Source organism: Natrix helvetica (assembly GCF_964273705.1).
Source record: "Natrix helvetica genome assembly, chromosome: 6".
NCBI classification, from domain to species: domain Eukaryota; kingdom Metazoa; phylum Chordata; class Lepidosauria; order Squamata; family Natricidae; genus Natrix; species Natrix helvetica.
This window is the reverse complement of record NC_138553.1, coordinates 49,449,763-49,477,274: the sequence shown is the minus strand read 5'-3', so window position 1 is coordinate 49,477,274 and position 27,512 is coordinate 49,449,763. Positions and strand designations below refer to the sequence as shown.

General features: G+C 46.2%; 1 protein-coding gene across 2 annotated transcripts in view; it reads right to left on the bottom strand.

Annotated features, from left to right (window-relative positions):
* PPM1H (protein phosphatase, Mg2+/Mn2+ dependent 1H) overlaps positions 1 to 27,136 on the bottom strand; it is a 115,726-nt gene extending 88,590 nt beyond the window's left edge. For both annotated transcript variants that reach the window (XM_081958592.1, XM_081958593.1), the window contains exon 1: positions 26,129 to 27,136. In XM_081958592.1, coding sequence (XP_081814718.1) covers positions 26,129 to 26,364 — 236 coding nt within the window. In that variant the 5' untranslated portion in view covers positions 26,365 to 27,136. The remainder of the gene's footprint in view (positions 1 to 26,128) is intronic.
* Positions 27,137 to 27,512: the final 376 nt, after the last annotated feature.

The following is a 27,512-nucleotide window of genomic DNA, read 5'->3' as shown; positions in this document are numbered from 1 at the left end:
GAAAGGAGTAATCCTACTATGGCGGGGGGGGGGGGTCTGTCCCTTTGAGCTATTCCCTTGGAAATGGCTGCAGATATTAATCTTTTAAGATTCTCAGGGAGGTGTTCTAGATCCTCCTCGTCCCACTCAGAATCATAGTCATGGGGAATCGAATCCCTGTAAGACCTCCTACCGCGGGAGGAGCCTGTAGAGGGGCCCTCTAATGGGTCATTTCCATCCAAACCCCCTGTCCCAGGGGAAGTTGGGGGAGGGGGAGAAGCCCCCCGTCCTTCACCCCTAACTGATCTGGATGAAGAGGAAGAGGGAGAAGAAGGGCTGAACCCCCTATTGACAGAAGGGGAATGACAAAGAGCCTCAGGTCTGGGGGATCTAGATCTAGGTCTGGGATCCCTGGCCTTCTTCTTCTCTGCCCTCTCAATGGCCTTTTCAATCGCCTTGGAACGCCTAAGCTCGTCCCTTTGTAGGGCTCTAGAGGGCTGATCCTCCGCAGAGGGCCTAGAAACACGAGGCCTGGCCGGGGCAGTGGGGCCTGATTTATCTTCTTGGGCCTGGGGAGCCGCAGTTTGAGCGGCCTCGGATCTCGCTGCCATCGCCCCACTCACGTGCTTTGATGTAATAGGAGTGCAGGGTAGCCGCAGCCAGAAGCCTCTCGCTGGTGGGAAACGCTCAGCCTGGGCCTTGAATGCTGGTGGGAGCTCGGTAGTCTGGAGCGCTAGGCCCGACACGTGTCCAAAATGGCCGCCGGTTTCTTCTCCTCAAGCGGCCGTTTAAAATGGCGCGCGAGCCTGCCGCTCGCCTCCCCAGCAGTTTGTTAGGCTTGCCGCTTTAAAAAACAGGAGATCGCGGCTCGTGGACAATTTCCGCCGGTCTTCACGCCCGGCAAGAGCTGCTGGCGCTCCGGTCTCGTTTGCGCGCCGCCGCCGAGGGCACCGCCGACCCGGTAGAGGCGGCGCGGTCGCGTTTAGTGGCTGCCGGTCTTCACGCGCGGCAAAAGGCCGCCGGCGCTGCGGCTTTAAGGCAAGCAGTTCGTCTTGGGGAAGGATCAGTGAGCTGTAAGCCCCCCGGCACGCCCGAGTCACCAGGAATCAGTCGGGGGGAAAAAAAGCCCGCAGGGAGTATGATGGAAAGAGCTTCGCTCCGCGCTGCTCTCCCTGCCTATTTGGGACCGCGATAGTCTGTCCTATTGGGCACAGCTCCTGTTTTATTTTAGTACTTTAGTTTAGATTTAGAATATCCAATCGACCGAATAATTCTCGAATTTTGTACTCACAATCACTCTGGGAACCAAAATTAAGTCTTTGGACCTTCTTGACTGAGAGGAAACTGGGAGCCAACGGGAGAAGCCGAAGGCTAAGAAGTTTTCTCTCAGTCAAATGGACCAATCAGGCTGTAATAACCCTTCAGTGACCCCTCCCTCCACTCTACTGGAAAATTATTCATGATCAGAAAGCATTCAAACAATTCCACGTAGGACTCCTAGGTCTCCGGGGTCTGGCTAAAAGGTACAAATATGAGGGTGGCCATTCCTGTCAAGAACTGGCTACGAAGTCTAGTCGTTAGTGACTGAGTTCTGGATTGGGACGTTCAGCTCTTGTTAGTGACCAGCTTACTTTGTCACCACAGTTTGGCAATTCCACCCTTGTTGCCAATGTTCTGTACTGAGAATAGTGAGGGGTGCGCAAGAACTGAGGCGAGACAGAGTGTAAAAGCTAACAGATTTATTCAGTGCTAACAGCGCTAACAAACAAACGGCTCAATGACAGGCAACAGCTGAGTTTCCATCTAACAACTCCCTTTTATACTCGACTGTCAGATGGCCAACCAATCAGCTGTGAGCTCGGCTCCCACCAAAAAGGAGCTAGGAGGCATCTAAATAGCACTACTATTACCTTCTAGAGCCCTTCTTTGATCTTGAAGCAGTGATTAATCACTTTGCAGAACTGCAAAAGGATCCGCACATTCAACTTCTGTAAACTGATATCATGCTACTCAGCCATCATTAGCAACACAGAGAAATAGCTATAATTAATATCAAACAATTATGAATCTATAAGGACAACTGGAGTGAATAGTATAAGCAATATCATTGGGGAGGAAGAATGGGCGTTGGTTCTTACCTGATACGCCCAGTGGTGGGTTCCGGATCCCGTCCAGTACACTGCGACGGGGCCGGGCATCCACCACATGCACGTGCGCTACACATGCATGTGCACCCATCGCCTGCGATGCTCCAGCTGCTCGGCAGAGCATCTCACAGGAACATATGCTCCATGTGCATGCACAAATGGTCTGGTTGCGTCAAATACAGGTTAAGACGAGCGGGCGGGTGGGTGGGCCCTCCAAAGCACCACCAGGCACCGGTACACCTGTACGGGGCGTACCATCTGTAACCCACCACTGGATATACCCCTTCTCTGGACAGTGGAGACAGCAGCTAGGATGGGTTTCTCTGTCCAGGGACCAATAGGACTGAGTCTACAGCTGTGACATCACGGTACCTTTGGTGATTCCTCCCAGCTTTAAAGAAGTTAGATTTGTAGACTGACACATGGCATTAATCACAAGGATCCGATAACACTCTCACATTCTCATCTCAGATACACTGAACTACTTTCAGCGATACCCTGAACTACTCTCAGCAACTAGTCAGCTACAGGGCAGGACTGGCTGCTGCCTCCACCATTCGGAGAAGGGGCGTATCAGGTAAGAACCAATGCCCATTCTCCCCAGTTGGTGGAGACAGCAGCCAGGATGGGACATACCAAAGCTTGTCCGGGTCCTTAAGGGTGGGTAGATGATTGGCCCAAGGCCCTTTGTTCTGTTCTAACTTGTTGGAGTATCCTTCTGCCAAAAGCAGCATCGGCTGAGGAGTATCTCTCTAGTCTATAATGGTTCACAAAGAGAGATGGTGAAGACCATGTTCTCAGTGTTGTCATGGGAACAGAATGAGGGGGAGTGCATTCCATGCATACTGTGAGCTGGAGTCAGATTTCAGATTACTGCAGTCAGTTTGGGAGGGGTGCATCTATAGCGTAATGTGATTTATGACACAGACTAAGGGGAGGGAAGGAACAGAGGTAAAGTTCAGAAGTAAATCAAACAAAGCACAGGCTTGACTGCGAACAGATCTTACCTAATGGCGCTCCTAATAAATCACTGGTTTTGTATTGAAAATTTAACTCGATACTTATGAATCAATTAGGGCATCTTTAGGAAATCTGACAAAGGTCTTGCCTAATGGACAGGGCCACAATTTCAGAAATGTGACGCACTGATGTGATTGCCACCAAAAAGGTGACCTTTAGGGACAGGTATCTCATGCAGATAGAGGGAAGAGGTTCAAATGGAGGTGTGGTGAGAGCGTACAGGACTTTGCCCAGGTCCCACGTTGGGAATCTGTGTATGGTGGGTGACTGCTGTTGGCGCCCTCCGGAGAAAGCCAGCCACCAATGGGTGATAGGAGACAGACTCGAATGATGGTGAGATTAGGACCGACGCTAGCGCTGCCACTTGCCTTTTTAGGGTGTTTACAGAAAGACCTATATCCAATCCTTGTTGGAGAAGTCCAAAATTGAAGGGACCGAAGCCGTGGCTGGAACTATGCCGTGGCTGGCACACCAGATGTTGAAGGCTTTCCTGGTAGTGTCATATATACGGTTGGTGGAGGTGCGCCTGGAAACTTGGAGAGTTTGTATGACCCTTGGAGAGAAGTTGGCCGCTGCTAAGGCCGTCTGCTCAATCTCCAAGAGGTCAACTGCAACCAATGTGGGTCCAGGTGGATGAGAGAGCCCTGTGTCAAGATGGCCCTGGGGATGGGGATCCGCCATGGAGAGATTGACCAAGTCTGCAAACCATGGCCTGCGAGGCCAGTGGTGGGCCAGGAGAAGGAGCGCTGCCTGCTCCTCGATCATCTTGCAGATCACCCTCTGGACCAACGGAAGGGGGGGAATGCGAAGAGGAGACCCTCCAGCCACCTGCAACGGAGAGCATCCACCCACGCCGACCCTAGGCCCGCATATCTGGTGAAGAATGTGGGCAGCCTGTTGTTGAGGTGAGTCAAGAACAAGTCTATCACTGGAACCCCAAACTTGTTGGTCAGTTCGAGGAACAGCTCCAGAGTTATGCTCCATTCTGCAAGTTTGACCTGGGAGTGAATTAGCCAATCCATTTGGATATCTTCCACTCCACTGATGTGCTCCGTGTGGAGGGACAACAGGTGTCGCTCCGCCCAGGTGCCCAGGCGATTCGCCTCGTCCATAAGAGCAGGGACCACGTGCCCCTTTGACTGTTGATGTGTGCCTTTGTTGTTATGCTGTTCGTGAGGACCAGCACATGGGAGTCTGTCACTATTGCTTGGAACTGCTTGAGTGCAAGGTAGACCACTCGCAGTTCAAGCCAGTTGATGTTGTCTTTTGTCTCCTGAGGAGACCATGTGCCCTGCGCTATCTGCATCTGGAGGAGGGTCCCCCAACCCATGAGGCTGGTGTTCGTCGTGATCATGACACAGTCTGGTTCCCTGAAGGAGGACCCCCTGGCCATCGCTGGTGAGAGCCACCACCCCAGGGACCGGAGTTTTGCCCAGGAGTTGGGAGAGTCAGAGGAGGGATGTTCTGAGGCTCCCTTTCACTTGAGGGTCATTTCTTGTAGGCTAGAGAGACGGTCTGGGAAGAGAAAGACTGTGCCCTGTACCGTGTCTATTACTGCGCCTAGGTGTAACAGCCGTGTCGTGGGAAAAGGTGGCTTTTCTCCATGTTGATGGAGAAGCCATGATCCCTGAGGGCCAAGAGGGTGGCCTCAAGATCCTTGTGTGCCTGATTCGCTGCCCTGGACTGTATTAAGACGTCGTCCAGGTAGCATTGCAGTCTGATAGGCAGGACGCAGAGGTGAGCTGCCAACACCACAAGGATCTTTGTAAATACCCTCGGTGCAGACGATAATCAAAATGGGAGAGTCCTGTACTGTTAATGCTGTGTCGCATAGCAAAACCATAGGAATTGTCTGTGGGCAGGTAAGATGGGGACATGGAGGTATGCCTCCGTCAAGTCCACCAAAGTCAGGTGGTTGCCCTGATACCCTCTAAGATAGTCTGAAGGAAATGCATCTTGAACCTGCAATATTTTATATACTGGTTCAAGGATTTTAGGTCGAGAATTGCTCTCCAGTCCCCCGATGCCTTTGGGACGACAAAGTCATGAGTAAAACCACTGACCTACCTGATCTGGAGGGACCATTTGGATAATCCGGATCTCTAGCAGGTGTTGGATCACCTGTTCCATCAGGAGTCTGCGAGGCGGCTCTCGAGAGATGGGGCAAAGAAGAAAGAGCATCGGAGGAGTGGAGGTAAATTCTAACGACAGGCCAAATTTGATTGTCCGAAGTCATGTCCCCCCAGTGATGGGCAAAGGCTGAGAGGCGACCCCCAATCTGAAGATTGTCTGCCATTTGAATGGGTAGTTCCCTGCACCCTTGAAGTGTTTCTTGAGGGAAAACATTGGCTTCCCCTCCCAAATCTGTCCTGAGGCTGATAGGATTGTCTAGCGGATGATTGACGTTGAGGACGGGAAGCATAGAACCCCCCATCCGATCCCCAAAAGGGAGACCTACGGTAAAAGGGGGAAGGTCTGGGTTCTGGTTTACAAAGAGGGGGTAGAACCTTGCACTTGTCATATGATCCCACCAGTAGGGGTTCCAGTGGAGCCCCAAAACATTTTCTCCCCAAATGGAGCTGACACCAGTTTCTGTTTGGCTCTGGCGTCCACTTGCCATTATTTCAGCCAGAGCAATCGCCTGATAGAAACTGAGGAAGTCATGGCCTTGGAAGCAAACCTGACAGAGTTGAGAGAAGCATCCGCCGCAATTTCCATGGTGGCCTTTATTTTATTGAGGTCCTTGTGAGTCCTAAAATCTGAAGGGGGAAGCCATTCCTGGATATGTTTGATCCACAGAATAGCTGCTCTGCTTAAGAAAGGAGCAGAGGTAGAGGACGTAACTGCCGAGGTAGCAGCCTGGTGACCCTTGACAAGCATCTGTTCAAAACGCTTGTCCTCAGGTTTCAAAACCTCCTCCGGGGCTCTAGTCACTGCTGAAGGAGAGGACGAGGCAGCCACTGGAGGATCTACAGCTGGAGTCTCTAGAAGTTTAGTCAGTTCAGGTCCCACTTTGTAACGCCTCTTGTCCAGAGTATTGGGGAGAAGCCCTGATCCCAGGGATCCCCATTGCCTTTGGACCAAATCTAGGAAAAGTTTAGTAGAAGGAATGACCTCCTTCTCCACTGTGGGTTCCAGAAAGAGAAGATCCAGCAGATCCCTTTTCCGGATCTGAAACCTGAGGGGGAGTTAATCCTACTTTGGTAGTCTTTTTAGCCTTAAGGAGGGACTTGGAGACTTCTGGCTTGAAAAGGCCCACAAAGGTAGGTTAATCTGGTGTTAAGTCTTCATCTTCCGACAAATCAGTCTCTGACCACCTCCTCTGTTACGTCCCTACGCGTCCCGCCCTCTCCTATCAATCAGGCAGGGTGTTAGCTGATTGGACTGTTTACTTTTGTGTTCAGGCGGGAGATTTGGAGTGTTGCTATTGGTTAACGCTCTGACAGCTGGGAATATAAAAGAGCTGTCAGAGCGCAAGTTGTTGTCTTGTTCTGGTTGCTGTTGAAAAAATAAATCTGTTGCATGAATGCCAAGTCTTCTCATTACCTCAGATGCTAAGTACATTTACCTGGCGACGAGGATGGGATTCTGAGGAAAGGTCCCCCTCAATTAATAATAAGCATCAATCCTATACTTTTTTTAAAGACTCAAATTTAGCGATATTATGGCGACTACCGTCCCGTTCGCTGCCTTCATGCCTGAGAGAGAATCTTGGAGTCGTTTACTGGAACGGTTTGAATGCTTCCTATTCGCAAATGACTTTAAAGACATATCAGATGAAAAGCGTAGAGAGTATTTTTTTAATTCTTGCGGGCCTGAGATGTTTGCTACTGCCCGAGCTCTAGCCGCACAAGCCCAAGTTGTTACTGTACCTTGGGACACTCTCCTAGCCAAACTAAAAGGCCACTATGCCCCAAACCGTCCCGTTTTGCAAGGCGGTACACTTTCCGCCAGTGTATTCAAGGGGAGACAGAGACGGTGAGCCAATATGTGACTGCTTTAAGAAATGGCGCCATCCATTGTGAATTCCCCGATCTGGGTGACAGAGCAGTTAATTTGCGGCGTAAAAGACCCCGTTTAAAACTTTTACTGGCTCGCTCTGACTTAAATCTATCCATAGCCATGTATGAAGCAAGAGCAGCCGAACAATCAGATCAATCGGCTGCTGAGATTAAACAATATCAATCCCTCCATAACCGCCCAGTTTCCTCTGCTATGGTAAATCAACAAGAAGTGGAAAGAAATGAAGAGTTATGGCTACCCGAAGAGGTGAGCCGATTGAACATACCGTAAGTGCTGCCAGAAGGAGAAGAATCCCCGCTGATTTACCTCAGGCAGCTTGCCTCAGTTGCGGAGGCAATCACTTACGCACAACCTGCAGATTCAAGACAGCTGTGTGCTGGTATTGCAGAAAAATGGGGCATCTGGCCTATGTGTGTAGGGCTACCCAGCCTTCTCCTGATGCTGACGCTAGACCATTCAACCGTACAAGCAGCAGACCTGTTAATCGTCGGGCATTTCGAGGCACAAATGACTGCTATGCCGTTGACCCAGAGGTGAAAGAAGATGAGGCCATTAACACAGCATCGGCCGCTACAGGCAGCCGAAAGAAGAAATACATCACCGCCTACATCAAGGGGGCACCCTGCGAGATGGAGATCGACACTGGATCTGCGAAATCCATCATAGCATGGGACACCCTCAAGAAGCTGGTGCCGCGGTTTCCTGAAAGGCGACTGGAGAAATGCAATTACATCTTAAAAGATTACCAAAATAATCCAATTCCTCTTAAAGGAAGTGGAAATTTTTTTGTGGAACACGGCCAATTTAAAGGGAAACTCTCTCTGGTCATAGTAGCTAACCCCTTAGCCACTTTCTTAGGGCTAGATTGGTTTGAACAATTAATAAGGCCCTGCAAGCGCACCCTTATCAGGTTCCCGTGGTGCAGCATCTGCTGCACTCCCTGGGCAGAGGAAAATTTTTCGCTAAGCTTGACCTAGCTCAAGCTTATCAACAGTTGAAGGTGGACGATGCAACAGCGGACACTCAAATGATAGTCACGCATCATGGAGTGTTCCGTTGCCGCGGGCTCCAATTTGTAGTCTGTGTAGCGCCTGAAATTTTCAGAGTATTATGGAAAGAACTCTACATGGGATTCCCGGGGTTTTACCTTATTTTGATGACGTACTTATAGCTGCCAATACCAGGAAAGAACTACTTCAAAAGTTACGGGCCGTTCTTCAGCGTTTTAAGGAGAAGGGGTTAAAGTTTAAAAACTCCAAATGTCATTTCGGAGTACCATCCGTAGAGTTCTTAGGATTCCACATCGACGCTCATGGCATCCATCCCTCACAGCCAAACTAGAAAGCCATCAGAAATGCACCAGCTCCAATTAATAGAGCTGAATTGCAGGCTTTTCTGGGGTTGCTTAATTTTTATGCTATTTTTCTCCCCCATAAGGCTTCCGTCGCGGAACCTTTGCATAGGCTGCTTGACAGCTCTGCGTCATGGAGATGGGACAGCCGCGAAGCGCATGCGTTCACGGCTGTCAAATCTCTTTTGATGTCTTCAGCCATTCTAATACAATACAACGAATCCCTCCCATTTATTTTAGCCTCAGATGCCTCCCCTTATGGAAAAGGAGCAGTTTTGAGCAACAGATGCCCCAACGGCAGCGAGGCTCCTATTGCTTATTTTTCCCGTTCCTTGTCCAAAGCAGAAAGGAACTACAGTCAATTGGACAATCTGGCAGCTGTAGCAGGCATTAAACATTTCCACCACTATTTATATGGCAGACACTTCCTCCTGCAAACAGACCACAAGCCCCTTTTGGGAATTTTAGCCAGTGACAAACCTACACCGAATATACTTTTGCCCCGCGTGCTACGATGGGTTGAATTCCTCACGGCATACTCATACCGTGTGGAATACAGGCCGGGGAAGCACTTGGGCCATGCAGACGCATTGTCATTGCCGGCTTCCTATTTTAATTCAAGACCCCGCTCCTGCGAGCAGCGTACTGCTCATCAACGACTTACAGCTGCCTCTGTCTGCAACAGATATTAAAGCGCATTCCAAAACAGACCCCATTCTTTCAAAAATCTTGGAATGGGTTAGACAAAGGTGGCCCAATAACCAAGTGCCTGAAAACTTTCAACCTTACGGCGAACTGAACTATCCAAACTTAAAGATTGCTTGCTATGGGGGACACGGGTAGTGGTCCCCAATGCCTTACGCACTGACATATTGCAGCATTTACATTTGAGTCACCCGGGCATAGCCAGGATGAAGCTTTAGCTAGGGGGTATGTATGGTGGCCAAAATTGGATGACGACATATCGAACTGGGTGATGACATGCCTTCCCTGCCAAACATCTAGGCAGGCTCCACCAGCAGCCCCTCCGAAAGAATGGGATATGCCAAGGGGACCGTGGTCCCGAATACATGTAGATTTTGCAGGCCCAGTACAGGGTCGCTCTTTTCTAATAGTAGTGGACGCATTTTCTCATTGGCTTGAGCTGTGTTCTATGCAATCTACCACTTCTGAATCCACAATCCGGGCGTTACAACGTTTATTCAAAACACACGGCATTCTGGACACTTTAATGTCTGATAATGGCCCGCAACTGACCTCTGCTACCTTCCAATCATTTTTAGCTAGCTTGGGTATTAGACATGCCTTAGTGGCCCCCTACCATCCAGTGAGCAACAGTAGGGCGGAACGAGCTGTACGCTCCGCAAAGGAGGCATTAAGCTGCATGGGCACAGGGCCATGGGAGCAAAAAGTAAATACATATTTGTTCTCACAACACACAACGCCGTGCCCTATCTCAGGAAAAAGTCCAGCTGAGCTTCTCATGGGCCCGTGTTTATGCACAATACTGGACCGATTACATCCTACTTACCAATCCGACAACCCACTACAACTTAGTGGCACACGAACATTCCAACTGGGGGAAGGGGTATTTGCAAAAAAACTGTATAGGTGATCCTAAATGGGTTCCAGGTCAGATTATACAGGTAACTGGACCATGTTCTTATAGGTTCCAGTTGGAGGACGGGCGTCTGTGGTGGCGCCATGTAGACTAGCTGCGGCGACGCAAAATGGACCCGAGTCCACCCGTCACGCCAAGAACTTCAGCGGAACCAGCTATTGACTGTCCTGCTATGTCTGAGACATGCCATTCGGAATGCACTCCAGGCCTAGCTATTCCCCCATCTACAAATGCCACGTTCTCGTCGGAAAGCTCACTTGCAAGTCATGGACGATCGGAGAGGGCAGGGTCTTCCATAGGTAGCGACGAGACCATACCTTCCAGCGAAGAGAGGCCTGAGCAACCTCCCCCTCCAAGTACAGCAGAGCCCAGGCGTTCTGGAATAACCCACCACAGACCCACCTACCTAAAGGACTATGTATGCACTAACTGGGCGGAAGGAGTGTTACGTCACTACATGTTCTGCCCTCTCCTGTCAATCAGGCAGGTTGTTAGCTGATTGGACTGTTTACTTTTGTGTTCAGGCGGGAAATTTGGAGTGTTGCTATTGGTCAACGCTCTGATAGCTGGGAGTATAAAAGAGCTGTCAGAGTGCAAGTTGTTGTCTTGTTCTGGTTGCTGTTGGAAAATAAACCTGTTGCTTGAACGCTGAGTCTTCTCATTACCTCAGACGCTAAGTACATTTTGCCCTCTTTCCCCAATGCCACTGAGGCCTGGTCAGAGTGGGTGGCAGCAGATTGTGTGGACGGGCTCTTGCTGGTCTGTGATCTTGGTGATGGAACAGTTGGAGTAGGGGGAGCAGCAAGTTGTTGTTGAAGGCCAGCTGCAATCCCCCATTTGATGGCCTCAGATATTATGAAGGCCATGTCTAGCCCTATTGCTGGCAAAGGACCCTGTACTACTGCAAGAGGTGGCCCAGTCTCGGGAAAAGTCTGAATGGCCAGCAGTTCAGAAGATGGTTGCATAGGCTCTTAACTGGGCTGGCGTGGTGAATCCTGAGACTCCTCTTCACTATCTAAGGAGAGAACAGTAGGCCTGGGACTGTCAATAGGCAGTGGCCCAGGCAGAAAAGGATGAGGGCTGCCAGGGCACTCTCCATTGGTCTAGGCCTGCTGTTTGGCTGCCAGGCATTGCACTTTGGCAAATTCTTTGTCTAGCTGGCGCTGGCGCTAATCCTCCACCTTTTGGGCCTCCTTGATGATTTTAGGTGGCCAGCGTTTGGGATGTGGTTCTGGTGCTGCCCGTTTTCTGGCAGCTGGCATGCTAGAGGGCCCTGCAAAGGGACTGTCAGGAGGGGATGGTTGTGGGCTAGCAGGGTCCTGATCCCCCCTTACCGGTGATGCCATCACAATTGGTGGTTCAGGGACTCATCCCACTTGAAGCGCTGGCAGGCCTCCGCAGCGCTTGGTGGCAAAAGAAACCTCTTCAGCTCTTCCAAAATTGCTGCCAGAACTTTTGGTGCCAAAACAAAATGGCTGCCAGAGGTTCGGTTGCTTCAAAATGGCCACTGGAGCTGTTTTTGTGCCGAATCATACAGTGGTACCGGTGCAAGCGGCTAATTCAGCCCAGTAGTCAGCTATGGAGAGGACAGAGGCCTTTGTCCATTGATCTGACGCCGCAAAATGCTCCAGGCGTACTCATGGCACCCACGGTCCCAGGAGAGGCAGGGATGTAGCAGAATCAATTTTAGAAGAATTTAGAGTTCCGATGGAAAGGGAACATAAGCCAAACTGATTTTTAGATAATTTCTGAATAAACCTAATAACTAACTAAATTAGAGGAGAGTCAATAAAATATGTCCAATCCTGATCGGACTGAGTCTAAAGCTGGGAGGAGTCACCAGAGGTACCGTGATGTCACAGCTGCAAACTCAGTCCTATTGGTCACTGGACAGAGACAAGCCATTCTGGTTGCTATCTCCACCAACTGGGAACAAGAGAAAGGTTAAAGCATGCTGACAGAGGAGCAGAAAGAGCGTTGGTCCTTACCTGAACGCTTCTTTTCGGTGGCGAAGGTGGGAGGGGCTACAGCAGGATTTGTTACAGCCTGATTGGTCCAGAGACTGAGGGATTTTTTTAAAGTATCCTCCTTTCCCTCCTGGCTCCCAGTTTCCGAGGTTGAATGGAAAAAGCTGATAGCAATATGTAAGGAAAACAACCATACAACAGTACAAGAACACCAACTACCCCGACACCTGTGCCATAACCTAGGCAGGAAAGTAGCCCCTCCCACCTTCGCCACTGAAAAGAATCATTCAGGTGAGGACCAACGCTCTTTTTCCAGTGGCTTCGGTGGGAGGGGCTACAGCAGGGACATACCCAAGCTAAGTCCCAAGGTGGGTCGAACGCTCCGGGGAAGGGGGGGTCACCACCTGTTGGAGCACCCTACGGCCAAAGGCCACAACCCCCAAAGCGAAGCGATCCAGACGGTAGTGTCGAACAAAGGGGGAAGGAGAGGCCAAGTGGCTGCCCTGCAGATATTCTCCAGAGGAGCCCTGGTAGCCCAGGCAGCAGTGGTAGCCGCGCTCCTGGTGGAGTGGGCTGTGATACCCTGTGGCGGAGTCTGGTGAACTGCTTGGTAGGCCTCAGAGATGGCCTTACGGAACCACCTACCAATTGTGGCGGAAGACACCCTAGCCCCCAGGGATCTGGGCAGAAAGGACAGAAACAGGGCCTCTGACCGCCTGAAGGTGGAAGTGCGCCTGAGATAAATGCGAAGTGCTCGGCGGACATCCAGCTAGTGCCAACTGACCTCCCTCTCGTGGACCGGAGAGGGGCAAAAATTGGGCAGGACGACCGCCTGCGATCTATGGAACAAGGAATTGACCTTCGGTAGGAAAGTCGGATCCAGCCACAGGACAACTCTGTCCTGGTGGAACTGACACAAGTCCTCCTTGGACAGCAAGGCACCCAACTCAGAGATGCGTCTGACTGAAGTGACGGCCACAAGGAAATCTACTTTTAGGGTAAGGAATGTAAGATGCACCGTCCTCAGGGGCTCAAAGGGAGCCCCCGTTAGGGATCTAAGGACCAGAGCCAAATCCCATGTGGGGAACCTGTGTGCTGGGGGAAGACACAGATTGGCTGTGCCCTTAAGGAAATGTTTCACCAACGGTGACTCGGTTAACAACCAAGGCCCCTCCCCTGCTAGGACTGAGGACAGGGCCGCTGTCTGCCTCCGCAACGTATTATGGGACAGCCCGCAGTCTAACCCATGTTGCAGGAATTCGAGGACCTGAGCGACCGAAGCCGAGGTCGGGTTTATCTGGAATCTCCCACACCAAAACACAAAGGCAGACCACATTGAGTTATAAATGCGCGTAGTCGAGGGACACCTGGGCACCTCGATGGTGGAGATGAAATTGCTGATATTTATGGTGATTGGTTTGTCCCAGATGGCAAGTCCAGAAGAAGAAGAAAAATAAAAGAATTTATGGATTTAAAGAGAGAAATCTTATTAGCAATAGTTTTGATAACACCATCGACAATCAAAGATAAGCTGATTAAGGAAACAGAAGAAGGGCATCGAAATTACATGAGACCTTTTACAAGCAAAGAGTTGCTAAGAAGAGTCCATACAAAGTTGATTAAAGAGATGATTAGAGGACCGATACCACAAATAGCAGAAGATATGGGACTGTTTTGCTACTGGAAAGATACAGGTTGATAGATGGAAGAGTATAATTTAAAACTAGTTAAACATAGTGAAATTTAGTGATAATAGATATAGTTAAACAAATAATTGATAATGATAATAATGTATAGAATGTGCAATGTCGTGATAAGCAATAATGGGATATGAATATTGAATGGTACCCATGAAAGGAAGATTAGAAATTCTTTTGGATTATATATAAAGGTTAATAAAAAAGAACTAAGTTAGATATAGTTACGTTTTGAATATTAGGGGGAAAATGTGATAATACAGGATATAGTTAAATAAAGGAGGGATAATGATAATAATGTATATATAGGTATGGGTACAACATAAGGAAATTGGATGTAAATTGCAAATAATGATTTGGAAAGAAGGATTCGAAAATTTTGTTATTGAATATTATGGATGTTTAGCTAGAATAGGATATAAAGATTCAGTGTTATTGGAGGATTTTAGAAATAGTAAATGAAATGCCAGTATGTGGTTATGTATTAAATCTTGGTATATTCTATGATGAAGGACGTTTAAACGATTATAGTCAAATGAAAATGGAGGTATGATGATGGTAACATGTAAAAATAGCTGAGTTAAAATATTGAGTTAATATGAGTATGTTTGTTGACTGTGGAAGAGATGCACGTAAGCTTTTTTGTAACCAACTGATACACTTTCTACAGTATGTAAAGGAGGATATGTTGTGTTTGTCTTGAAAAAAAAAAACTAAAAAAAAAAGATAAAGCAGCCTTCATAATTCTAAAAATTAAACAGAACCTTGCTAAAAGATCCTGTGCAACATGCAATGCATGGTCTCATTCCACAACTGTGGAATTGCCAAGAATCATCATCCTAACAAAAACAATTCTGCAACCCAAAGCACATATAAATGTTGTCTATTCTTTTTATGTAACTTTAGGAATGTTTATAGAACTTCTTGCTTCAGGAGATTTTTCTGGCAATTTAAATGTATTAAATATGCATATAAAGATTACTCTGAAGAAATTATTCATTGTATTGTAAATTTCTGAGTTTTTTTAATCCACAGATTTAAAAACAAAAATAAAAATGCCATTATGAGAAAAAAGGTATAAAATGGTTTGGGCTGCAAGATATCTGACAACTTATAAATGACCAAACTTCTCCAGCATGGTCAACTCACAGATCATTAGAATTAATTTTCAACCCATGTGGAAAACAACACATTGAGGAAAACTCTTAAAGATAGATTATTCATGATATAAGACACTTTAGACATCATACAACAACAACAATGCAGCCAATTTAACAATGCAGTATATGGAACAAAACCAAAGAATAATCTTATATAATAATTATTATTGTTTTTATATAGTGTTTTTATTTTTTTCATTTTCATAACAAATAACCACAAGTATACTATTACATAACTAACATATTATATTATTAAATGTTTACATCAATTCGTCTTACCATCAACTCCCAAAAACAATTATTGGCTCTTCTGCTCTCCATACACCATATTTCTACCTTATCCATCATTTTCTTCTCCCTCTCTCTTGCTCCTCCCTACCTCCTTTCTTCCCTCTGTCGTCCCTCTCTTCTCTACTTCTCCTTCCTCTTTCCTTCTCCTCTCTCCCCTTTCCACTCCTTCTTTCTCTCCTCCTCTTCCCCCCTTTCTCTCTCCTATCTATCTCTTATTCCCTTACCTCTCTCCTCTACTTCACACTCTTCATCTCATTTACCTGGTATATTTCAGCCTCTGAGCGAGCTCCATTTTATGTTGATGGTATTTATAGTTAGCAACTCAGTTTTATTATCATGTATAGGAGTAAACCACATATCTCAGCTTTATATTTCCCAGCAAGTCTTTTGTTCCACTTCTCTATTCCTGTCTTCTCCCTTTTCTTTGTTTTGACATGTCCACCCTCTTCAATTTTCCCCAAACCACTGTCAAACCCAGTGAAATCTTTTGTATTTCCCTTTGTTGGGGTGTAACCCCCCTCTTCAGTTTTCCCTATGCCACTGTCAAACTCAGTGACATCTTTTGTCTGCTTTTTATTTCCTTTTGTTAGGACATACGCACCCCTTTTCAATTTTCCCTATACCACTGTCAAACCCATTGAAGTTTTTTGTCTGCTTTTTATTTTCCACTGTTTCTACCCCTTCATTATCCACCCCTCTTCTTCCTTCACTTCTTCCTTCACTTCCTGCTTCTCCTCAATATCTGACTTCAAAATTCTACTTAGACTTGATTTTAATTATTTATGCATATTTTTATAATTTCACATACTTCTTCAAATTCCCACCTTTTCATAACGTCTAGTTCCAAAGTTACAGTTAATTATACACTTCTTATTTCAGAGTTCTAGTCCACCTTAAATTTAGCTTGTACCTGGAACCAATAGAAAGTCACATTCCAAAGACTTTTTAGGACAGTAAAGTTTTTATAAAATAGTTGGTGGTAATGAAAAGCGGGGGCATCTTTGCTGTTTCACAGAAGAGAAGCCACCACAGAAAATGCCCATTTTCAAGTGCCCTCCCTTCTTATCTTTTAGTGGCTGGAGATCATCAACAGACATTTTCTGTTCACTCAGAGTCAACAGGCAAAGCTTATCTTGGCTAGATGGTCTCATAGATACCCAAGCATTGAGTGAGATAGAGCTTTATAGGTAATAAACAACACTTTGAATTGTACAGTACATGGAAACAGTACCAACAGTCAATGCAGCTCCTACAACAAAATTAAGACAGTAAGGAATCTGTCCAGTAGGTACACATAATTTTGTTTACATCTTCAAGGACAGCTCCAAGTATAGAGAGGTCTTGTGTATAAAACAAACATGATATCTAGGAAAGAATCAGATTCTGGTAAAATACAAATTATATATGGTAAATCTTTTCACAAAGAGATCCATTTATAATCAATGAGAGTAAAATGATGTAAACTATAAATTACCCTGAAAATACATAGTTTCCTTGGAAAGAGCTCATGGCGGTGTAGTGGTTGAGATGATTAATTAGGATTATAGAGACTCAGGATGTCCACATTCAGCCATGGAAACTTACACACGAGATTGGTTGCTATAATGATAAAATAAATATTTCCATAAAGGTCATGGTGAGCTTTTGGAGGAAATGCAAGAAATAAAGATAATAAAAATGAAATTCCTTTGACAAACAAAAACCACAAGATTCTGTGTTTAGTCTTTTTTTAACAAACTTGATTAAATTACTGTATTTATACAGAGGTGTTTAACAAAGGTGTACAAGAAATTGTATCCAAGTATATTATAGTGAAAAAAAATGTGTTTTTGCAGTCAAGGATATAGATTTACATTAATACATGTCCAAATTCTTCAAAATTATTTATTAAATACTAAAATGGGTTGTGTAACTACTATAAGAATTCCTTAATTAATAAAGCCAGAAAAAAATCTAAAACCCAGTTAATTAAATCAGCCATATATTTGTGTCCAAAATCTGTCTCCAATTAGATAAATTCTTGGGTTGGTTATTACCCCTAAACTGACACTTCAACAATTATACTGCATCTATTCACAAACTTCATATCCTTTAGAAGATATGACGCCAAACCAGTGACGTGCGGTGAGAGTTACGGCTGGTGAGGCTGGTGACGTCATCAGGAAGGCGGGGAATGGGACCACGTGTGCAGGAGGCTGAGGCAGCCCCCACCTTCCTGAGTGAACATTAAGGGGACCGCGGAGTGCACTGATCCGCGTAGCCTTGCTTCCTCCACCGGCGCCAGTCCCTTCCCCCCCACTCCTTCAAGGTCTTCCACCAACCCAAAGCCCAATCCCCAGAGGCCTCCCTCGGGCCTTCTGCATCCCCCTAACTCTTCCTGTATGGCTTCTTCAGCGTTGTCACCTCAGCGAAGCCCTGCCTTGGCAGCCAGCAAAAGACCCGTTGGCTCCCGGGAATGGCTCCACATCAAACGAGAGACTCACCTACAGGGCGGGCCTCTCCCGAGCCGCCGACTCCGAGAAAAAAATCGGGGTGAGGAGGGAGACGCACAAAATGGGGGCAGGAGCTTCCCAGGGGTGTGGGAGAGGAGGAGGAAGAAGAAGAGCCTGTCCAAGGCTTGCAGCCGCCGGCGCCCACAAACGTGGGCCCGTGGCGGTGGGTTCCTTTGCGTTTGCTTCCTAACGACCTGAGAGGTGGTGTGCCGGCTGTGTGGTTGTCAAGCGGCTTCACGAATCGCTGCCCAGGAAAAGCAGCTCCGCGGGGCCCGGCGGCAAGGCTTGAGCGGGGTGACAGAACAGCCGCCTGAATGGGAAAGCAAGAAAGGGGCTGCGTTTTCACCTCACTGAAGCCTTGCTGCCTGAATGGGAAAGCAAGAAAGGGGCTGCGTTTTCACCTCGCTGAAGCCTTGCTGCTGAATGGGAAAGCAAGAAAGGGGCTGCGTTTTCACCTCGTTGAAGCCTTGCTGCCTGAATGGGAAGCCGTCCTCGCTGTCCCTTTCGTTGCTTTCCCATTCAGGCAGCTGCGTTTTCACCCCGCTGAAGCCTTGCTGCCTGAATGGGAAGCCGTCCTCGCTGTCCCTTTCGTTGCTTTCCCATTCAGGCAGCTGCGTTTTCACCCCGCTGAAGCCTTGCTGCCTGAATGGGAAGCCGTCCTCGCTGTCCCTTTCGTTGCTTTCCCATTCAGGCAGCTGCGATTTCACCCCGCTGAAGCCTTGCTGCCTGAATGGGAAGCCGTCCTCGCTGTCCCTTTCGTTGCTTTCCCATTCAGGCAGCTGCGATTTCACCCCGCTGAAGCCTTGCTGCCTGAATGGGAAGCCGTCCTCGCTGTCCCTTTCGTTGCTTTCCTATTCAGGCAGCTGCATTTTCACCTCGCTGAAGCCTTGCTGCTGAATGGGAAAGCAAGAAAGGGGCTGCGTTTTCACCTCGCTGAAGCCTTGCTGCCTGAATGGGAAAGCAAGAAAGGGGCTGCGTTTTCACCTCACTCAAGCCTTGCTGCTGAATGGGAAAGCAAGAAAGGGGCTGCGTTTTCACCTCGCTGAAGCCTTGCTGCCTGAATGGGAAGCCGTCCTCGCTGTCCCTTTCGTTGCTTTCCCATTCAGGCAGCTGCGTTTTCCCCCCGCTGAAGCCTTGCTGCCTGAATGGGAAGCCGTCCTCGCTGTCCCTTTCGTTGCTTTCCCATTCAGGCAGCTGCGTTTTCACCCCGCTGAAGCCTTGCTGCCTGAATGGGAAGCCGTCCTCGCTGTCCCTTTCGTTGCTTTCCTATTCAGGCAGCTGCGTTTTCACCTCGCTGAAGCCTTGCTGCTGAATGGGAAAGCAAGAAAGGGGCTGCGTTTTCACCTCGCTGAAGCCTTGCTGCCTGAATGGGAAAGCAAGAAAGGGGCTGCGTTTTCACCTCGCTGAAGCCTTGCTGCCTGAATGGGAAGCCGTCCTCGCTGTCCCTTTCGTTGCTTTCCCATTCAGGCAACTGCATTTTCACCTCGCTGAAGCCTTGCTGCCTGAATGGGAAAGCAAGAAAGGGGCTGCGTTTTCACCTCGCTGAAGCCTTGCTGCTGAATGGGAAAGCAAGAAAGGGGCTGCGTTTTCACCCCGCTGAAGCCTTGCTGCCTGAATGGGAAAGCAAGAAAGGGGCTGCGTTTTCACCCCGCTGAAGCCTTGCTGCTGAATGGGAAAGCAAGAAAGGGGCTGCGTTTTCACCTCGCTGAAGCCTTGCTGCCTGAATGGGAAAGCAAGAAAGGGGCAGCGAGGACGGCTTCCCATTCAGGCAGCAAGGCTTCAGCGCGGTGAAAGCGCAGCCCCTTTCGTTGCTTTCCCATTCAGGCGGCTGCTCTGTCACCCCGCTCAAGCCTTGCCGCTGGGCCCCGCGGAGCTGCTTTTCCTCAAGCGCAGCCGCCTGAATGGGAAAGCAACGAAAGGGGCAGCGAGGTCGTTCTCCAGTCGCTTTCATGGCTTCGTCATCCGGGAGCGCCAACAACATTTCTGCCTCCGCAGCTCTTGGGCGCGGCTGACGGATGTATGTAATATTATAATATTATATATATATATATATATATATATATATATATATATATATATATATATATATATATATATATAGTATATAATATTATATACTATTATTTCATGAAGAGAGGTGAGGCTCTGCCTCCCCTGCCTCCCCTGACCGCACGTCCCTGCGCCAAACCAAAATAGTCAAGTACATGAAGAGAATACAAGTCTCAGATCAACCATGCTTTAACGGTTTACTCATCGCTAGTTGCTAACTCCCTAAGCAACTTAGTGTACATGAATTCTATACTTTTCCCAGATGTGTGCATAAAATGGATTAACTTCACAACAGAAAATAAAGGCTATTCTGAATTGTCTGTTGCTTTATTATTGTAAACGTTCTCTAAAGCCAAATGTTTGCTGGCAAATCCAGGAAGAACCCTTACTAAGCAAGCTGTTCTGTCAAACAGGTTCTTAGCGAACAATCACCCATTGTAAGCATCAGTTTTATATAAATATTACATTATATGGCTGAATTTCTTACTGGCCATTCTTAAAATGCAATACTTTCATGGAAGTTGCATCCCTCTTCCTATGATTTACATTGATTACTTCTTGTCCTATACTTGGTGATATGGCATTAAATTGGTTTTCTTAGCATTTCCAAAAACAGCCAATTAAAAGCTGTTCTGAGTGCACCAAATTCACCAACTGCACTTACATAAACTCTTCCACTCTCAACAGATGGAAGATCTAGCCATATGTGAACAACTTACAGTTCAGTTCAGCTTAATGCAAAGATACCTTATGCCCCTCAGTGGACTACTAAACAAACCTTTAAAAACACACAAACACAAACAATTTGGGCAGATTTTAATATCTCGTTAAGGTAAACAAAAATCATATCCTGAATCAATCAGAGCATAAATCATAGTATTTTTTATCAATAGGATCACTTATAAAAATGTATATATTTCAAATCTTTATTGTTAAACCCAGTTTAAATATCAGTATTAAAAACAAAAATAAACCACAGGGAGCAGGCATTAGCTCTCCTGCTAAATGCAACAAGGTTTTTTGAAAGTGAAGCAAAGTAGCTCTATCTTAATAATCCTAATCAAAACATCACCCCCCCAGAAACAGAATGCACTTGCCCATTAATTCCCCTAGAAAGAAGTCACCCCTAATTTCAATGACATCATAAAGTTTTCAGCCTCAGAAAATATGGTGGAAAAAATGGCTAGATCGTCTGCACTTAAAAGAGAACTGCCTAATATGTTACAAGTCCACATTTCTGGTATGTCAGCAAACATGATTAAACAATTGATTCCTTTCTACGTTATCCATGGCAAAGCAAATAATCCAGCTGCTTTCTACAGCTTAAAAATAAATTCAGAGAAATGAGGTGCATTTGATGATGGAGAAAACATGACACAAGAGCTCAGTTAAGAGCTTCATTGTCCAAATAACATTCTCCAGATGTGGCTGGATGCAGTTCTTATCACCCTCAACCAATATAGTCAATAATGGGAGTTGTAGCTAAGCAGCAACTGAGAATCAGAGTTTGACAATAGATAGTCGAGATTCTAGAAAAATTTAAGAATGGTTGGATTAGTCGTCTTCTGATATTTCTTCTGATTCTTCTAATTTCTTCTGATTGTAACAGAAGGATGGCATCAATAGTATAAGCCTACTAGTACCAAATGAAATTTATACCTGAGGAGGCATTAAATACAATAGGGATTGTGCTTCCACAAAAATATTAATGAGAAATTCAATACTTACATTGACTACATAATGAAATGTAGCTGTAAAATATTATGTCTTTGAATGAAAGCAATTGACTTTTTTCCCTGTAACAATATTAATCCAGTTACATCTCTCTGTTACAGAACTGGCAGTTTATCTTGTACATACCGTACAAGTAGTGCAGACTCTAAAGAGATATACATTTTCATTTCATGTATAACTCTGGTAGGTGACTTTGAGCCAGTCACTCTCTCAGCCCAACCCACCTCACAGGCAATTGTTGCATAGAAAATAGGAGGAGGAAGATGTGTTGGATATGTTCATCCTCTAGAGTTATTTGTAAAAATAATAAAAGCAGGATACAAATAAATAAATAAGTAAATGTTAACCTAAATATTAGCTGCCTTTTAATTTAATTATGTGTAATAAGATCTCACTGACTTTAATGAAATACAAATTTTATAATAACCTAAAATATTCAAAGAATAGGGATTTTTTTTAACTTGGACAAACCTCCCAAAGTACCCAGGTGAAGCTAGGAAACAGCCAAACTCCAGGCTATACTTATCTTAATATTCAATACAAAATGACTTATGAAATGATGCATTAATTCTCAACCATACATCAAAAATACAAAGCCATTAATAAGCTTTTGTTCTGGAATTGTTTCGTAAAATGACTACTTCAAATATAGATGCAATGTGGAAATAAAAAGATGGTTTCTGCAGAACAATTCAGACTTGGAAAAAACACTTTTGGTTTTGGCATAAAATCTGATTAAACATTATCTTTAGAGTAAAAATAAACTTAACAACTGCCATGTTTCCCCAAAAATATGACATGTCCTGAAAATAAAGCCATGCAATATTTTTTGAGTGAGCAAAAATATAAGCCCTCCCCTGAAAATAAGCCCCTTGGACACCCCCCCTCGGGTCAGGCAGAGCATCACTCACCAAACTCCCAGATCCCAAAAGCGCCAAGCCGGGGGAGCCCGGGGGGGCAAAGGCGATCATGTTGCTTGTCGCCTTCAGAATACCGCTAAATTGGTGAGTGACGCTGTGCCAGCTGGAATGGGGGGTTGCCAGGCGGCTGCTCTCTTGCAAGCGGGTTCCCGCCTCGAGGGCGAACCACATGACCATGCTCAGGAGCAGCCGCCCGGCAACCTCCCTTTCCAGCTGGGCAGAGTGCCATTCACTGACCTAGGGGGTATCCTGAAGGTGCCAAGCCATGTGGCGCTCTGCCTGTCCCCCAGCTCCTGCCGCTTGGCACCTTCAGAATATCCCTAGATTAGTGAATTGCCCTCTGCCCGGCTGGAGAGGGGGGTTGCGTGAGCGCCTGTTCTGCCCCCAGCTCACATGCCTCCCAGCCTCCCCATGCCCAGGCGCAGCTCTCCCTGCAGGGCCAGGGTACCACCGCCACCCCCAGCATGGCTCCTCCGGCTTCCAAAGTCCAGAGATCGGCTGCCAAGTCTTCCAGCAGCAGCCGCTCTGGTAGTACGCTCTGTGGTTGTGGGCCAGCTGCTCGTGAGTGTGGTGACCTCATGGCTGCTGTGTTGCACTGCTGCAACACAGTCATTCGCCCGTGAGGCTGTGCCCAGCTCTTTGGGAGCCCGCTTGCAAGAAAGCAGCCGCCCGGAAACCTCAGAACAATAACCGCCCGCCCCCCCCCCCCAATAATAAAGTCCAAGCCATATTTTTGGGGTCAAAAGAAAATAAGACCCTGTCTTATTTTCGGGGAAACACGGTATATTTTTTTCATTACTATGAAGAAAGGGCCAGGCAGATTGTCAAAACTTGACAGAGCTCAATTCATCTGTCTGCCAAAACAACTACAATAGAGGTTCATCTCCAAGACAAAAATTTCATTATAATGACAGAACATGGTAAAGGTCTGAGGTTCCTCTACATCTCTCAGACTGCTGTTGAATGAGAAATGTAAATGAGTAATAAGAGAATTAAAAATTGTTGTCTTCTGTGGACAATAAATGTGAATAGACTGAAAGTGCCAGAAAATTATAGTGGAACAAACAAAATTAAAAAAAAACTAGAAATCTTTGGGTAATTTTATCAAACAGCTGTGCAATCAAAATAAATATTGCCAATTTTTAAAGAATTCACTTTAAGTTGAAGAAAGAGCAGAACATCCATTTGCTATAATTGCTGAGTAGGAGACTGCATAAAATAGATATAGAGAACTATTAATAGCCCTCAAATTATAATGGTTATTAAAAATGGAAGTTTGACAGTAATACAGACGATACAATACAGTAGAAAATCATCTCTCTTAAAAGCTGGAACTATGTGCTGTGGAGTCACAAGGGAGTTTGCTTAACAGTCCCTGTGAGAAGCAAAAATAAAGCAAGTAATAGACAAAATGGATGCATTTGCAGACAATAATGAATGTGGCTTTTCACCCACAGAAACTTGATGATTATGTGCATTAGGTTTTCTGGACATAGCCTATTACATATGTATTTATTCAGAATTCTGTGCTTACTCTTGAATAAATATAGAGGAAATGTTTTCATTTTCCACATTTCTATTGCAGTGTCTGTTATAATATGCAAAGAAATAAGTTCAAAAGTAACACTCACCAAACATAAATCTGCACAATAATAAATAAATAAGAATAAGAATTTTTATTATAAGGAGTTCTGTCCTGAATCGGTCAACAAGTACAGAACCCTTTCAGATGCCCAAATATGCAAATAAGAAAGAGGAAAGGTGCAAAATTAGTATGCCTATCCCCTAGCTCTAATTGTTTAGGCAAATACCTGAAGAAATCGCTCAATGCTCAATGCCCAATACCCATATTAATACAGTTTCAAGAGCTATCATTCATTGGGTCAAATAAAGCCATTCCTTGCATATATGTCAGGATATGGGTGAATGAATTTTTCCACTGAATGAACATTTAGACCCCCTTATAAAAATGCCCTCACATCTGCCTGTACTTTTTCTCTCTGTCAAACATCTTGAACAGCCCTCCGCCTCAAGTTAGTCAATCACTGGTGATCTTTGAAGGTAAGCCTCTAAAACTATATCAGCACTCCAATGTAAGAAATCATGTTTAAAAGAATGTGCTTGAAAAGTCCCTGAACTTTTCATTCTGCACTATTATAGTCAGAGAAAATTTGGTTACTATATTTTATTGCAAATTATGTTACTCTTATATTAGCCACTGAGAAAGTATGATCTTTTCTACTAATTTAGCACTACAACTTTTCAACAAAAAACACCATGCACATACAGCACATCAAATGGATCAGATTTGGTAACCATGAAATTCAAAACAGTCTGCCTCTTCCTCATCGTCTTTCCTTGACTGAACTTTGAGAAATCTCTAAAGCCCCAGAAATGTAACCAATAGACTTTCAAGGCATTTGCTACCAGTTTGAAAAGCTGCATCTCATTCTCATCATATTAAAACAATTATATTTGCAATAACTTAGAACTTTAATTTTAAGGAAAGGTTATAATCAGTTGAAGTAATAATTTTAAAAGACATGTAGTAGAAAGGTGAAGAATGGGGAAAAGGAAAAACAGCGAAGGACTGTAGTCTCCTTCATTCCACCTTTGGAGGATACCTTCCACAGTGACAAGGTATTGTGTGCAGGGAAGATGGAAAATTTTGAGAATGAAAAGGATCAAAGGCAAACACTCTGGACATCATCATTGCAGCACAGGCCTGAAAATGGGGTTGGAGGCTTGTTTTAGCTAAATACCATTTTGCCATTATCAAAACAGAAGGAAAACAAAGCTATGTTAAATCATCCTACAAACACAGGACATCTTATCCACCCCTAACAATTCAGGAGCTTGCAGACACACCAACTGCTGGACTAAATGGTATTCTACAGAAGCAAAGGCAAAACAGTGGAGTGGGCACTGCTCTATGATGGAGTTTTCTAAAAATGAACCTTCTAATGGCATTTTTTTATTACTTTTGTCCCTTTATTATACTTTCCCTCTTTAAGGGTTCCAGTAATACTACTATAATAAGTTGTCCTGGAACATATGTGCAAAAACAACTACCCACCACATGCCAAAAGCAAGCACTTACATATACTTAAGAATTTAAGAATGAGGCTTGCTTCCATGCAAGTAGATACAGAACTGGATATCCATCAAGATTGCAAAATTACACACAGCTAAGGGGCTTGCTTCAAACTAAGGATGAATCAAAGCCAGGAGAACACTGCCAGTGATTGATATACCAGCTATGCTTCACACTCACTGAAGGAGAACTGAAAGAAAACCGATACAACATACAATAGTTATTCCATGACTTGGGGGGAGGAACCTGATATTTAGTAAATGGGCTTGGTAAGTTAAGCAGGTTTTCCTAGTTCTTTTGCAAGATTGTTTTTCCAAACTGGTCTGAGCGCTTCTCATTTGAAAACTTAAAGCATTGCCTTTAGTTCAAGAAAGTAGCGCCCCGCCCCACTTTTCTTCCAGCCTCTTCCCACCAAGCCGGTACCCGGGCCGTCGCCTTTTCCCCCTTCTGTTGCTGCAGCGTCCTCGCTGCCCGGAAGACGGCCTCCCTTTTAAGCCCTACCGTGGCAAACGGAGGGCCCAGGGGAGAGTCTCTGCCTTCAGACACCCCCACCCGGCTCGGCCCACTCCCAGCGGCTACTCACTCGGCGTATCCCGTGGTCCAGGGCAAGCGCTTAGTCTCCTTGTTGAGAATGAGGATGGGTCGGGCGATGTGATCGGCGGAGCACTCAACCTCATCCTGAGAGAGCCCCAGGAAATCGGGTCTGCCGTACGGAAAGCGGGCAGGCAAATCCAAACCCCCGCCGGGCTCCGAGCCCGAACTGCCAGACATGATGCCTCCCACCAAATTGGCCATTGCAGACCTCATCCGTGTGAGCATATTAGTCCCGCCGCCCGCGGCACCCACGGGGCCAGGAGAAGCACCATTCAAAGCGGGCAGGCGTGCAAGGCGACGGCAAGGCAGGTCTCACGTTGCTACCGTCGTCCTTGGAGCAAAAACGCTTCCGCCGCGGAGGGGCTGCATGGAACGGATGGCGAGGAAGTCACCCGCGGGAGCCGGCGAACCGTGGAGGAGGAGAAGATAGCATCTACCGTGGCGCGGGCATAGCAGCAGCGGCGGGCGCCGATACCCGAAGTCGACCCGAGCGGAGCGGCTTGCGCGGCTCCACGCGCTGCGTCACGTGACGACAGCCTGCCCTGGTTCGGTGGGCCACGCAAACTTCCTGGTGCTTGGGCTGCGGCAGCACGCTCGCCACCAGTGCAACCCCGGAGATCTTGCGGCGGTGGTTGGCCTGGTTCTGGGTAGCGAGCGTCGCCTCGCGATGGGGCTGCCGGCGGAGTAGGAAAGGCCGAGGGGGCGGGGAGACAGAAGGAAAAACCGAAGGGAATTGGCTTAAGGGCAAACGGCGACTCCATGTTAGTCTTCCCAGAGTAGAAAGTTGCCACGCATTTCTACCTTAGCTTGGAGGTAGGCCCGCTTAAATTGAATCGCTCCCTGGAGGTGAGTGTGGGTTGCAGCCTCAGGCTTAAATATTTTAAGGAGCAGGGCAATTTTCAAGTTGGGATTATTTTTTTAAAAAAAACTTTTGTAACCAGTCCTCTTTTTACTTTGTGTCGTCTGTCCCTTGGTGAATTCCGTATGAGTTTTTCGTTAAACGGGCTTTATTAATAAAGAGTTCAATTTTGCATTTTTTGCAGGCGGCTGGTTCTTCCGGGTTACACCTACTGGGATCTGATCCATTCAATATAAAGTGCTTCAAGATGGGTGAGGGGATGCATACAGAACATCTAATCTGCTCGTGTCTCTTATATTGTGCTGTGCTTTTTATTGTATTTATTGATCTGTTGACCTCTCAGGCAGTACATATGAATTCCAAGTTAGTTTGCATATAAAAGAAAATACTAAGAGTCAGAATGAAGTGCTGCAGATGCATAAAGCACCCATCTTATTCATAAATGTTCCATCCCCAAGTTTGGGCCCACTCCTAGGGTGCCGTCTTTGACAGCCACACAGAACCAAACACTTAT